The sequence below is a fragment of the Episyrphus balteatus genome, chromosome 3 (assembly GCF_945859705.1).
Source record: "Episyrphus balteatus chromosome 3, idEpiBalt1.1, whole genome shotgun sequence".
NCBI lineage: Eukaryota > Metazoa > Arthropoda > Insecta > Diptera > Syrphidae > Episyrphus > Episyrphus balteatus.
The window spans coordinates 36,360,881-36,375,784 of NC_079136.1; the positions used below are offsets into that span (position 1 = coordinate 36,360,881).

The window sequence follows — 14,904 nt, forward strand, 5'->3', positions numbered from 1 at the left end:
GAAGAAAATAATTTATAATGTTGCACCTTTCTCATTTTCAAACAAAATAAATAAAACAACATTCCTACATACATAATTTGTATCTCAAAATTTTTTAAGTTTCTACATAATTATCTATTATGTACTACTTATTATTTCAAAGAACGAATTTCAGAGTTTTTAAATATGATTCTAACACTATCTAGTTATAATTTAATTGTAATTTTGTTATCCAAATGAAGATCTTCAATGTATTACTCACTGATAAATCTCTGATCCTCCTCAGCATCAACCGGCATGTAAAATCTCATATTAACATCAACAGCTCTATGATTGATGGCATAGAATCTAAATAGACATATTATTTATCATTATTATTTCATGTATAATTGCTATTATAAAAGTTCAATCTTCGGAGAAAAACTAGTTTCACATCGGCTTTTGAAGTGATCGGTTCGACTTGTTTAATAAATAACATTTAATTTTTGTCTGAAATAAAATTCGTATAAGAGTTATATTGAAAGATGTCGACGCAAGGGTTTTTATTAATCCTTATAACAATTGTTTATCTACAAATAACCGGTATCCATTGTACTGGATTAATCGAAGTATTCGAATGGAAACAAATGGATTATGAAAATCGAGGCGATTCTGATAGTATGTACCAATATTATTAAAATAAAATAAAATCAACTTTTATGTTCTAAATTCTAAGATTGATTGTAATATGATGATAAGAAAAGTTTACACCACCAAGGGGTATAAAAAATTATTACTTTTATTCTCGTTCAAATCAATGAGTTAAGTGTTATTCATGCATTCTATACAACAAGTGGCGGTAAACAAAGTAGCCTAATCTCCTATACTGGAAGTCTTGTTTCAGGTTCACCTTGTCTGGGATGTAGTGGTTTTTTTTCTACTTTGGGTTTTGTTTGCGACCTGACCTTGAGGGCTTACTAGCAGTGGAAATACCAACTTGGGGTACATTGGAGATTTAAATGAGTTATTATTATGATTCAAAGAAAAAAAAAAAACCGTCCATAAATAGAATCGAAAACAATAATTATGACCAGCATCATTTTGTTTACATTGGATAGGTAAATATATACCCCTGTTTCTCTGTTCTTTGTTAACTAGTTTTGGGTTTTATAATGAATCAGGCAAGATACATTATATCAGTTAAAAAGATTTTCGTTTTCGATAATTGCCTTTTTTTAAATTTTATTTGTTTATAAATTATCACTTAAGTTACGTGATAGTTGCATTTATATTGTAATGCAAATTTAATGTTTAAATTTGACTTTAAAATAAACGTTATGGGAGTTTATTTTTATCCGCCGTTAGGTAATAATAATTACTATCAGCACGAATTGGAATTGCCAAGTGGTCATTTACTTAATATTATTTGTGAAGATACAAAAAACGTGTAGTTATGATGTACAGTACATACGTATGTACATAGAACTTCTATCACAACGGGATTCCACATCATTTTATTAAAGAAATATCAAGCTACCAACTCAATTGAAAAGAGTTCTTATCCGGGTATTTTTCATTTCATTTCAGAAAGCTAAATCAAAATTCCTATAATAAATCAAATTAAACTAATTTGAATAAATAATAAAATGCACGACTGGGTGACACATAAATACTTCCGCTTGTATTTAAAAGTGTAATTAAGTTATCAGAAGAAAAGTGAAAGAAAATTCAAAAATAAAACAAAAACTATGTATGTTTTATTATTTTTTTTTCTTTAAATATTGAATGGACGGTAATCTCTAAAATGATTAAACCGTTAAAAAAAAATACAGATATAGTAACAAAAGATTTAATATGTGAAATTTCCTAAACAACGGCAACTCCATATTTTCACTTGTGATATATTTACAAAAGTACTATAGCAAGTTAAGGATTCGTACAAAAAATTGAGCAGGAGATAAAATTCAGATATGACATTACGTTGAGAGAGAATTTCAAAAAATTGGTCTCGCAATTCTTTCTGTCCGTCTATCTGTTTGTATGTACCTCGAGCTCAACTTACCCCACCTGGAGCGATTTCTTTAAAGTTGGCAGTTAACATTTTTTGATGGTTCCCTAGAAGGAAAATTTATTTTTTTTTTAAACTAAAAGTATCCGTCATAATATGACGAAAATATAAATGTTTTTTTTTTTTCAAAAACGGCTCTAAATCTAGATTTTTATTAGTAGTGTATTGTGTGTTGTGTTTTTGATTTCAACGTGAATTTTTGCAAAATTTTCAAAAAATATACTTTTGGATTAAAAAAAAATTCGTTTCTTTTATTTTTTGAAAAATCAAGATTTTGAAAACGGGTCTATGATTTTTTTTTTAATTCCACTATCAATTGATAGTTGATGAAATACGAATTTCGATATCATATTACCCAATTGACAAACGTTTTAATAGCACAGAATGTATTAACCGTTATTAATTGAAATGTAAGGGCTCAATTATAGCTATCAGTAAAATCCGTCAGTAAAAATTCTGTTTTGCTACTTTGAATACTTTAAGATTCTAAATATTGATGAAATAATTTAAAAACACATTTTCACTAACTTTTTGAAAAAGAAACAATGCATTTGGTGTTATATTTTATTCACAAATCCATTTTATAAATTTTATTGTTTAGTGAAGTGAAATTTCATCAGTAAAATTTATAAAATGAATTTGTGACTAAAATATAACACCATATGCACTGCTTCTTTTTCAAAAAGTTAGTGAAAATGTGTTTTTAATTTATTTCATCAATATTTTGCATAAATTAGAATCTTAAAGTATTCAAAATAGCAAAACAGAATTTTTACTGATGGATTTTACTGATTGCTTTAACTTAGCCCTAATCGAAATAAAATAAAATGCACGACTGGGTAGCACGAACTTGCTCTTAGAGTTCAAGTTGCTTAAATTTTTAAGACTTTTTATATAGAAATTTGGGAAATAATGGTAGGTACTATATACGAAAAAAAATCGTTTTTTTTTAAATATAAAACAAAATCTAAAATCAAATTGCCCGCCAAAACAAGTATGCAGTTTTATTTGATATACATATAAAGGTGCATTTTTAGAAAAAAAATTTTCAAAATCGTTAGAGCTGTTTTTTAAAAAACTAATTTTTTATAAATAATTTTTTGGAAAAAAAGCTTAACATAAATCGGATTAAAAAAAAAACGGTTCTATGGCAGGTACGTTAATAATGATTTTCAAAATTTTTTTTTTTTCAATAAAACATAGAACTTGTCTTAAAACTTACATTTGAATTTTTTTAACAAAATCGTTGGAGTCGTTTTCGAGCAAATTCGTTTTTACTAAAATCGATATATGACAGGTACCGTTATTTTTGGTCAAAAAAAAAATTAATTCCAAAATCCCCTCTGGAGAGCCACCAAATAACTTTACATACCAAGTTTGACATCAATCGGTCCATCCGTTTAGGCTGTAGCTTCGTTTACAGACAGACAGACAGACAGACAGACAGACAGACAGACAGACAGACAGACAGACAGACAGACAGACAGACAGACAGACAGACAGACAGACAGACAGACAGACAGACAGACAGACAGACAGACAGACAGACAGACAGACAGACAGACAGACAGACAGACAGACAGACAGACAGACAGACAGACAGACAGACAGACAGACAGACAGACAGACAGACAGACAGACAGACAGACAGACAGACAGACAGACAGACAGACAGACAGACAGACAGACAGACAGACAGACAGACAGACAGACAGACAGACAGACAGACAGACAGACAGACAGACAGACAGACAGACAGACAGACAGACAGACAGACAGACAGACAGACAGACAGACAGACAGACAGACAGACAGACAGACAGACAGACAGACAGACAGACAGACAGACAGACAGACAGACAGACAGACAGACAGACAGACAGACAGACAGACAGACAGACAGACAGACAGACAGACAGACAGACAGACAGACAGACAGACAGACAGACAGACAGACAGACAGACAGACAGACAGACAGACAGACAGACAGACAGACAGACAGACAGACAGACAGACAGACAGACAGACAGACAGACAGACAGACAGACAGACAGACAGACAGACAGACAGACAGACAGACAGACAGACAGACAGACAGACAGACAGACAGACAGACAGACAGACAGACAGACAGACAGACAGACGGACTTCCGGGACCCACTTTTTTGGCATTTTCTATCATCGTAATGTCATGGAAAAATATTATCTCAACTTTTTTTTGTACGAATGCATAACTTGATATATAGTACCTATATCGCAAGTAAAAAGTGGGTTTCAACTGTACATCGACCTAGGGCCTTAACGCGGAGGGATGGATTTGCTTAAAACTTGGTTGATATGATTTTTGTGTAATTTCCAAGACCATGTTTTTATTATTTTAATGTATCCTTATTAACATATTGAATCCTAAGCGGGCTTTAAGTCTTTATTGAATCTAGATTATAGATTTATTTATACAAAATCTGTTTAAATTTTAAGAGGTTTCATAAAATTATTTTGTTGGTTTTGGATGCTTTTTTATTTTTCAATATTTCAAAATTCAAAAATTCAAAGTCTTGAAAAAGACGTTTTAAACTTTTGAAATTTCGAATTTTGTGTACGTTATGGTCTTAGTAATTCTAACAAAACTCCAAATACATTTTAAATAGGTACATTTAATACTAAAAGCTTTTAAATCTTATCAATTCTTTTGCCTTCAGTATAATCGAGCCTTAAGAATAACTTATAGTTTTGAATTTATTTTTAGATTTAAAGTGGAGTTAGCTGTTTTTCACTCTAAGCCCACTATATTTTTAAGTAAATCCTATATATTTCATCAAAGGATAAGCTTATTTTACTCAAAATTTACTTACAGGTATTAATCATTTTGAAATGTAAAATGTAATAAAAAAAAGTTTTTTATTTTTACAATACAGTTTATTATTCCTTTTAAAGATTAACTTTACTTTTATTTAATTTTTTTTTTATTTTAAATCTACAAGTATGAGATTACAAAAACAACCGACAATAAAAAGTAATAGTCTAAGTAAAAAAAAATTAAAAAATGGTGTTTGTTTAAAATCAATAATTAAAAGTTTTTTTTTTCATCTCACTTGTCAAATAAAGAAATATTCAAAGTTATGTTTGTTTAATGTTAAGTGGTTTAGTCAAGAATAGTATAGTATGTAAAGAAGCAAAATTCATCTTACATCTTAAAATACTGTCGATTGGTGTTATTTAATTTTACTTTGCGATAAGAACACAAAATATATTCACATGAGATATAGTGATTTCTTTAGGGTATTTGGGTTAATGTTTGTTTTATTGATGACATAAACAACCTACATTTATGTTGTTTTGTTAGGTTGTTGTTTATTGAATCAGAAATATCGATATTTAATTTTTAAGTTCCCATACAATACAAAATGTTATAGAATGTAGATTATTGTTCTGACCTGATATAATTATTAGAGATATTGAATGCCAATATTAGTGTAAACTATTAAAAATACATTTTTAGATAAAAAAAATAGCAATAATGAAATTGGTTCCGATAAACTTTTTAAATATAATTTTAAATTTCTCTTTATCTTTTAATTCAAAAAGGTGACTTTGTCTTCCCAACTGATATTGAAAAACATGAAGCAGCAATGCAAAACGATTCATACATTCCATATAATAATGTTCCGATGGGTGTTAGCCATTTCAAAGGTAAACTCTTCATAACCATGCCCAGACGTCGCCTTGGAATTCCATCAACACTAAATTACATTGACTTGAAAACTGTTGGCTCAAATCGAAGTCCAAAATTGAGAGCATATCCAGATATGGACACCAATGAGTTTACGGTAATTAAAAAAATAAGGCTATTACACATTAAAAGCTCAACTTGATTGATGATCTTTAAATCCTTCAGGATACTGCAAACGCAAATCGTATCATATCTGTTTACAGAACTAGAGTAGATGCATGCAATCGCTTGTGGTTCATTGACACTGGAATGTTGGAACTTCCTGGTATTTTTGAAATATTTTTTTACAAAATTTTATTTCAGTATTAATAATTTTTTTTTTTGAAGATAATAAAATACAAGTCCAACGCCCATCTATTTGGATTATCGACTTAAATACCAACAAGAAGATAAATCGATTCGAAATTCCACAATCAATTGTTTCAACAGGACCTGGTTTAGCTAGTATAACCGTGGATGTGGATAATAAAGCTTGTCACAAGGCATTTGGATATGTTCCAGATTTAAATAATAATGCACTTTATGTTTACAGGTTGGTGTGGTTTAGGTACAAATTTAGAGTTAAAGATATTAATTTTTTGTATTGTTTTTTTTTTTTAGTTTGGAAGAAAATCGTATCTGGTCATTCAGTCATAACTACTTCCATTTCGATCCAATTCAAGGTGATCTCAGTATTGGAGGACAAGATTTTTCATGGAATGATGGTATATTTTCAATCACATTGGGAAATAAAAATATGAATGGCTATAGAACTGCGTTCTTCCATCCAATGGCAAGGTAAAGAGTCTGAAAAGCAATTTTTAAAGTCGTAACTTAAAAGTAATTTTTTATTCAAACTTAAAAACATCTTTTCAAATCGCATTTCCATAAAAGACCTAGCCAATTTCCAATTTTAAATTAATTTTTGCATGTGGCAACTCTATTTAAATGAATACATTTCTGCATCACAATATTTCTATCACAACTTCGTAGTAGAAGAAAATGATTAGCCTGCTTAAATGTTATATTTTTAAAACAGTTAAAGAATATTTAATATTAACAGTTAAAGACTTAAAAATATATCAAATTTTAGATCAAAATTCCTCAAAATGTCTGGTTGGGTCCCTCAAATATGAGCAAGTACCGACTCTTTATCATTTAGAACTAATATTTCTGTCAATAATTTACACTGATAAAAATGTTTCTAAATCTTTTGTCCAAGCAAAGTCAATATCATATTGCACTTCTAAACTAATAGATACAGATGATAAGTTTGTTCATTTTTAAATTTAAGTACAACAAAAATATTATCTTATACATACATATGAACATAAATTTTACTATCAGAAACGGATCATACATAAATAAATCGATTAATAGTGGAGTAACTAAAGCTCAAAAACTGGCAATATTAGGGAACCCGGCCGAACAGCTTAGATTTTGATGATCTTTTTTTTCAAACGTCGGTAATTAAAAATACTTTAAAGTCTATAGATTAAAAAATGCCGGTGTGGCCGTTTTGATTTTTTAAATTTAATTGAAGATTTTTTTGAACAAAAACAATTTATTTTCAAAAATTTTTCTTAAATTTCATAAATTAATTGATGCCAAAAGATTGTCTAGGAAATTCAAGGAAAAAAATATATGGGAGTGAGGGACAATCTTCCATAGTTCAAGCGATAGATGCAATTTTCTTATTAATTGACTTCAAACACAAAAAAAAATATTTGAACACAACGGCAACACCTACAATATTCAAATATACATTTTTTAAAAGCTAGAAGCTTAGTCATATATGTAAAATTAAAATTAAGTTAATTGAATAAACGGCTTTTGAAGGAATGGTAATTGAACTCAGATTTTTGAAAAAAAAAAATTATTGAAAAAATTTTAACATGTCGTTTTTTAAACTTGGTCGTAATATAAAATGCATTTATTTTCAAATTTTTTTGGCCGCATTTATTATGATTTCAAATTATAAAAGGAAACGTCAATATGTATTACGGTTTATGAAAAAAATTAAAAAGTATTTCATTTTCGAAGAACTTTTTTTAATAAAAGTTTTGAAAAAAATGTAACTTATTTTTTTTTTAAAGTTCAACATCTAAACATAAAATTATTTTTTATTCATTTAATAACCCTTACTGTTGAAAGTTAAATAGCAAAAATTAAAAGTTCCTATTTACCACAGTCTTTGAGAAAATTAATTATTTTAATGCAAAAATTCAGTTTTAATAAAAAAAACCATTGAAATTGAAGTAATTTTTCATTTTTTTTTTTTTTCAAAAGTGTGGTATATTTTACCTTTTTTGCTTCGAAATTCAACTGATAATATTTATGGCCAAACATTTTTTTTAAATAAATTCATATTTTATTAGAAAAAGTTTGGAAAAAAGTCATTTTAAATTTTTCTAATAACATTGTTTTTTTTTAATTCTGAGTTTGAGGACCATTTTTTCAAAAAGCCTTGATTAAATTTAGTGGATTTAAATTTAAGAGATAAGAATGAGCTTCTGGCTTTTTAAAAATGTATTTTAAAATATTGTAGGTGTTGCCGTTGTTTTCAAAATATTTTTTTTTGTGTTTGAGGTCAGAATGTTAGAAAATTGCATTTATCGCTTAAACGATGGAAGATTGTCCCTTACTGCCTTTTATATATTTTCCTTAAATTACCTAGAGAATCTTTTGCTATCATTTGTTTTATGAAATTTAAGCAAAAAAAAATGGTTTTGTTAAAAAAAAATTAATTTTAATTTTAAAAAACAATACGGCAACACCGGCAATTTTTAATCTATAGACTTTAAAGTATTTTTAATTACCTACGTTTGAAAAAAAAAATCGTCAAAATCAGAGCTGTTCGGCCGGGTTCCCTAATAATTTGCTTTAGTTACTCTACTATAATATTTTCTATAAAATAAAATGATACGCATACGCCATAGAACTTTTTTCTATCTGTTTTTAGAACAGTCATTAGTATAGCTTTCGGCCGTTTTAGGGTTGTCCATTCTCTATTGCACACCCTGTATATATTCAGACATATTTTAAACAAAAATTCCCAGGCAAATGGTTTCGGGAGGAGGGCCCCAATCGGAAAAATGGTGAAAATTTTCATTTTTTTTTGCTTTCCTCATATTCTTAACCATCGAAGAACGAAATTCAAGCTAAAAAAAATAGTGAAATTTCAAGAACTTTTCAGTTAGGAGTTCTTTTTTCAGAATAGGCCAGATTATGACGATTACTACTCTACTTCAACTTTTTGAATCGTTATACCTAAGAAACGGTGGGTCTTAGAAAAAAAAGTGTCATGACACTTTTTATATATAATGATTTGGTCTACAATTCTTGCATTGAAAATTTTTTGATAAGACTTACCGTTTTGCTGAAAATCGTGAAAAAAACAGTTTTTGTGACCTTTGACCCCCCGTAAATTTTTTTCCAGGCCTCGGATAGATGAGGACTTTTTAGATTTAGTTTATGATGGTATTTCCAACAATCCTACCAGTTTTCAGCTTGCTGGGAATTAATGTAACCTCGGATGTCTAAATTGACCGGACTATAAGTTCTATCAACATTTTTTTAAAGAAAAAGAACCGTTATTATAATAAGTTATTATTTTCAAGGAAACAACATAATTACAAAAATTCATCTTTTCTTTGAGAAATTTTCGTGTTTTTCTATTGTAAAAGTGCACTGGAAATGAAACCACTGTAGCTCTTTCAATGCACTAGATACAGATTTATATCCATAGAAACAAATAAAACACTCATTAAGACCTTTTTTAATCATATTGGTACCTCTTTGTTACACTAATGGGGCGCAACCCATAAAAGTACTCATTCTCCTTTAAAAAGATAGCAAACCCTTTATGATCTCGTACGGGAAAATAGCCTAAGCTGCTATTACAACAAAAAAGCAAATTCAACACCATTCTAAACAGTCAACCATTGTATTAGTCATAGAATTTTAACTGATTTTATTCCTTGGAGGGTCACTGTGGTGTATGAGTAACATTTTCGTCGACTAACAATAATAATGAAGTAGCTGAAAAATACTAGCGTAACGTTGTTGGCAAAAATATGAATTAATTTTTTATTTAATTAATTGCATCCACAAAACTTATCATTCAAGCCCAAACATCAATAGAAATCAGTTAACATTTCGTTGACATATTAAGTGATCTATAAATGGTGATAGAAACTTAATATTATGGGTTACTAAGGGATACATTAGAGATACAATGTATGTATAAGGAACCCGATTCAGTGTGCTCTTATAAAAGTTCTTTGACTTTGATCTTAATTGCATTGTCATTTAAAGCCATAAATAAATTATCAATATTATTCTTGCATAAGTTAAATTGCATTTTTATTTTCATATAAAGAAGGTAATACAAAGTATGTTTCTAGATTGTTTTGTTCTTATTGGAAGTTTTTTTTTTTTTTAACTAAAAATGTTGTAACAATTGCTTTTTTTTAAGCACCAACGAGTTTGCAGTGTCAACTAAAGTTTTGCAGAATGAACGTAATGCAGGTCGTTCAAGTCATGGACAAGATTTTGAAGTAAGATGTTAACATGCTTATACAAAAAAATTGCTATCCATTTTCAAAAAATTACAACTTTCTATAAAGCTTCTTGGAACCAGAGGTCCACAAAAACAATCAACTATGCATGATTTTGATCCCAAAACTGGAATTATATTTTATGCTGAAATAATGAAAAATGGTGTAGGTTGTTGGAATACGATGACTTCAGATTTCTCTGCTAGCAACCATGGACAAGTTGCAATGGATGCAGATCGTATGATTTATCCTAGTGATTTAACAGTAAGTGAATAAATTTATTTTATGATTTATGGAAGGATTTTAAAGTTTTTTCTGTATTATTTAATAGATTGATAATGAAGGAACTATTTGGGTGATGACAAATTCGATGCCAATTTTTATTTATTCGCAATTGGATCCAAATGTTGTTAATTTTAGAGTATGGAAACAGAGAGTACAGGATGCTGTTGAAAATACCGTCTGTGAAACTTGAGTGTACTTAAATAACTATTACATATTATATCAAATAAATATTCTTTTACTATTAACGATCCTTGAGTTATGTTTGAACATTTCAAAAATGTCAATAATAGCCGTGTTTTATTGGTAACTCAGTACTTAGCTCAGTAAAATTTTGCACGGGAAACAACAACAAATGATTGCTAAGGATAAACAAAAGTTTTTTATTTGTTGGTTTACAGAGAAAATTTGTTTCTAAACATTTTTTACTCTTTAACAGTAAAGTATTATTAATAATAAATAAAAGTAGTCGTTTGTTGTTTTTTACAGCATCAAATGTTTACTCAGGAAATACTGAGTACCTACTACCTACCAATAAAACACGGCTAATACTTCTTAAGGTTTACTCTAAACTTACTTAGAGCACACTAAAGACTTTCTATCGGCCGATAGTTTAGTCTGGTTGGGCTCCTAGTGTGCGCACAGGCAGCCGACTAAATAGTCGGTTAGGTAGGATATATTTTAGTTTGAAGGCAATTGTGTAGGAAAACAAACTTTTTTTCGATCAAACAAACTTTTTGATCGGCCGATACTCAATCGTTGTAATGTGCGCGCTTTTACACATTTTCACACTGATTAAGAGACCGACTAAACTGTCGGCCGATAGAAAGTTTTTAGTGCGAGGGGGCTCTTACACTACTCATATGCATAGACGCATGTTTAACTTATGATATGCGGAGAAAAAAAACATGCTTAAAACAAATGGATTCTAAATTTATGTCGTTTTCTATTGACGAATCTCAGAATGAGATTTGTGAATTTGACAGCTGAAAGGGGGGGTGAAGAGGGGAAATAGTGGACAAATCTCAGATTTCATGATCTATTTGCGTCCTGAGATTCAAAAAAATGACAAAAAAATGAATCTGAGATTCAAGAATCTGATTCTGGATTTTTATCAAGATTCACGCATACAAACACACGCATTTTCACACACACTCCTCTGTTTGACATTTGTCTGAACATTTGTTGTTGTTTTATTTTTTTTATACGCACAGATTTCGCACACAATTACAAAACTAGATTTCATATTCTATTTGCAGTGGAAAATCTGAGAATTTTACACTAAAATCTCAAAAGTCAATAGAAAACGACATTAAATTAGCGGATTTTTGCAAGGTTTTTTTTTACCAAAAAAACTGCTGTCTTAAAATTAGCGGACAAATCTTCTTGCATCTACGGTGCAAAATGTAAATTAAAATAACATTCTTTCATTTTTGTTTAATATTTTATTTTAATTAATGAGAAATCTTTTAATTTTAAGCAGATACACTTAATTTTTTTAAGAAGGAAATTATAAACTCTGTAGTTTTTCAAAAAAGAGAACGATCGCGCGAGAGATATCAACTTACTGTTGACGAGAGATGGCGGGTGCCATCTATGAGAAGGTGAATTTCACCAAAGGTGGGTATAGTTACGGTGACCATATTTTTGGGAGCGAAACCCGGGACAAACAAAAAAATTAAAAATATTATATTAAACTTTAAATTAAGTAAATAACGAGAGACATAATTATTTCTCATAAATAGTTGGAGCAGTTTTTTAAAACAAAAGTTTTTTTTACATAAGTATAGGTACATTCCTATGTACCTGGGTAATATATATACAAAATTGTTATGCTGTCCTTAACAAAAATCACTAGATGCATTTCTTTTAAAAAGGAAAATACTAAGTAAACGCTTTCTTACATTTGTTAAAGTTGACATTTTCCGGTTAGATATGGAAAAAAATCTACTTAGTGGATCTGCGTGCCATAATTTTTGTTTTATTTTTCAAATCAATGTAAAAAACTAATAAAAAAATATTTTTTTCAAAAATTTGAATTTTATTCAAAATTTCAAAACACTCCTGAATTTTTTTCTGCAATCAGCGATTCCTGAGATATTGATGGTTAGAGACAAAAAGATCGATGTCTCAGTGTCGAAGTGTTCGTATCGAACTTAAAAAAAAAATCCAAGTTATCCGATCCGCTTAGTGGTTTAGTTGAAAAATTTTTCCAAGTTTTTAAATAATGTTCAATAGAACATGTAGCTTGAAAATTAAGCTTTTAAATCTTCTTTTTAAAATTTAAGTACGACCATTTTTAAGAAAAATACAGTCACTTGAAAAACCTCAACAAAATTTAGATTTTTTTTTTTACATGTTCCTAATTTTTTTTTCCACAAGTTTATACAAGACAAAATAAAGAAAAACTGACACAGCAATAGCATTTGATAGATCTCAGATTTTTGTCCAAAGCGTTCTCTACACATTTTTTAAGAGTACCCAAAACAGCAATTGGGTTTAAAAAGTTGAAAAAAAAAAACAAATAGCCATTTTGGAAAATCTTTAGCAATCGTTTATTGTTGTTTACCGTATAAAATCATTTTAACCTTAGAACTCAGTCCCAATAAAATACGGCAATAAATAGGGAGGAGTTCTCTAGTATAAGCTTCGCTTACTTAAACTTTCACCAGTCATAATAAGGGTCGTCTAACTCTGTTCCTAATTGATGCTTGAGAGAAGCCCGAATATTTTCCAAATTTTGAAATTTGTGTTAACAAAGAAAACAAAATGACTTTTTAATATTTTTTTGTTTTGTTTAATATATTGCAGTCACACTTAATATACAAAAGTGACAAACATGATTTTATTCCCAGAAATATACACATGTATAGTGATTGTTTTCAAATAATTAGAAAAAGGTCTTTTAACATTTTTTGTTTTGTTTTTTGTTTATGGACTTGCGTCATACATAAGTGTAGAAATGTGTATGTGTTTTGTGTGTTGTGTGTATTTTTTTTCTATTATAATTTGTTATTTTTTATCAAGTTTACAATCTTACAATATAATTTGATCTAAATTGTAATTTGTATAAGGATTTTTGAATGTAGGCATGTAAAATGTATATATATATAAATGATGTATATATTTTTATATATATGTATGTGAATTTTAACCCTCTACTGCATACGAAGCCAAATATGGTTTTATCTGTTTGTATGCACTTTTCTCTTCTCTGTCACAAAAAAATGGTAAAGATTAAATACAATCCTCTTCTTTGTGTTTCTGAGAACCCATAGAGATAGTTTTTTCTTGTGTCCGACACAAAATAAAGGTGTATTTTATGATCACAGGTGATTCGATCAGTCGTGTGCATTGAAATCGAAAGTGTAGAATATATTCATACTTTAAGTGTTAATTACTGCGTTTGTTTGGTAAGAAAAGTGGAATTAAAAATTTATTTTTGATCGATTGTCTTATTATGTATGCTATGAACCAATTTTTATTGAAAAAAAATTATTGGCCTGGTCTTGAGAGGGCAAAAAGTACGGAAGCCATATTTGGCTTCGTATGCATTAAGGGGTTTTAAATCTACACAATTTGTTAAATTTTTTTGTTGAAAAATTTTGTTCCTTTACATTTTTATTTTGCTTGGAAGCTATGTTTTACTTCAGAAATGGAGCCCCTTCACTTTTAGAGATATTTTTTTTATGTTAACCCCATTTCCAGGGGCGTAACCACAAAAAATTAAGGGGGAGGGAGGCTCACCTATAATATTTGTCAATCATTTTATTACTTTTAAGTTTTTTTAAGATCTAGGAGTGGGTGAAAATGTTGGAGCAAGACTTACTTTGACAGTGGAAAGAATGTGAATCAGAAAAAATATATATAACGGAAAAAACAAATTGCTTTTCTCGGTTCCATGGCTTAAAATGAGCCAAATTTGAATTAATTCTTAACCATTTGTAATGCAATGTATTTATTTTACTTTATTTTGTTTTTAAATGATAAATATTTATCTCTTGATATTTTTAATTTTATTCTTTACATAATCTGAATAAATAGAATTAGTAAAATTTCTTACCCCTTAATGCATACGAAGCCAAATTTGGCTTATGAACAAATTTTTTAAACAAATTAATTTAAACAAATTTTTTTAATGAAAACCGTTTTAAAACAACCAAAAGAACCCATGTAAAGCATTTTTTAATTTTTTCGTCCGCTAATATTAATTCATGCAGTAGAGGGTTAAAAATTACATTTTTTTACTTAACCTTTATCTTTCTTAGGCCAAAATGATAAAACCTGATAAATCACTCTCAATAAAAATTTTGTTTTAAACCTAAAT

The 14,904-nt window shown here is 29.0% G+C and overlaps 1 protein-coding gene across 1 annotated transcript; it reads left to right on the forward strand.

Moving 5' to 3' along the window:
• Positions 1-464: 464 nt before the first annotated feature.
• On the forward strand, positions 465-10,867 carry LOC129915915 (L-dopachrome tautomerase yellow-f2-like). Its single transcript, XM_055995619.1, has 8 exons — positions 465-636; positions 5,613-5,854; positions 5,923-6,022; positions 6,085-6,289; positions 6,358-6,534; positions 10,214-10,295; positions 10,365-10,559; positions 10,627-10,867. Exons 1-8 carry the CDS (start codon positions 504-506, stop codon positions 10,768-10,770), a joined length of 1,278 nt encoding a protein of 425 aa, XP_055851594.1. The 5' UTR covers positions 465-503; the 3' UTR covers positions 10,771-10,867.
• Positions 10,868-14,904: the final 4,037 nt, after the last annotated feature.

What these genes read in the sequence shown, in the direction of transcription:
- LOC129915915 (XM_055995619.1), top strand. Translation starts at nt 504, where the DNA reads ATGTCGACGCAAGGGTTTTTATTAATCCTTATAACAATTGTTTATCTA. An exon ending in TGGAATGTTGGAACTTCCTG is followed by an intron (nt 6,023 to 6,084) that starts GTATTTTTGAAA and finishes TTTTTTTTGAAG; the next exon opens with ATAATAAAATACAAGTCCAA. An exon ending in TTTATCCTAGTGATTTAACA is followed by an intron (nt 10,560 to 10,626) that starts GTAAGTGAATAA and finishes ATTATTTAATAG; the next exon opens with ATTGATAATGAAGGAACTAT.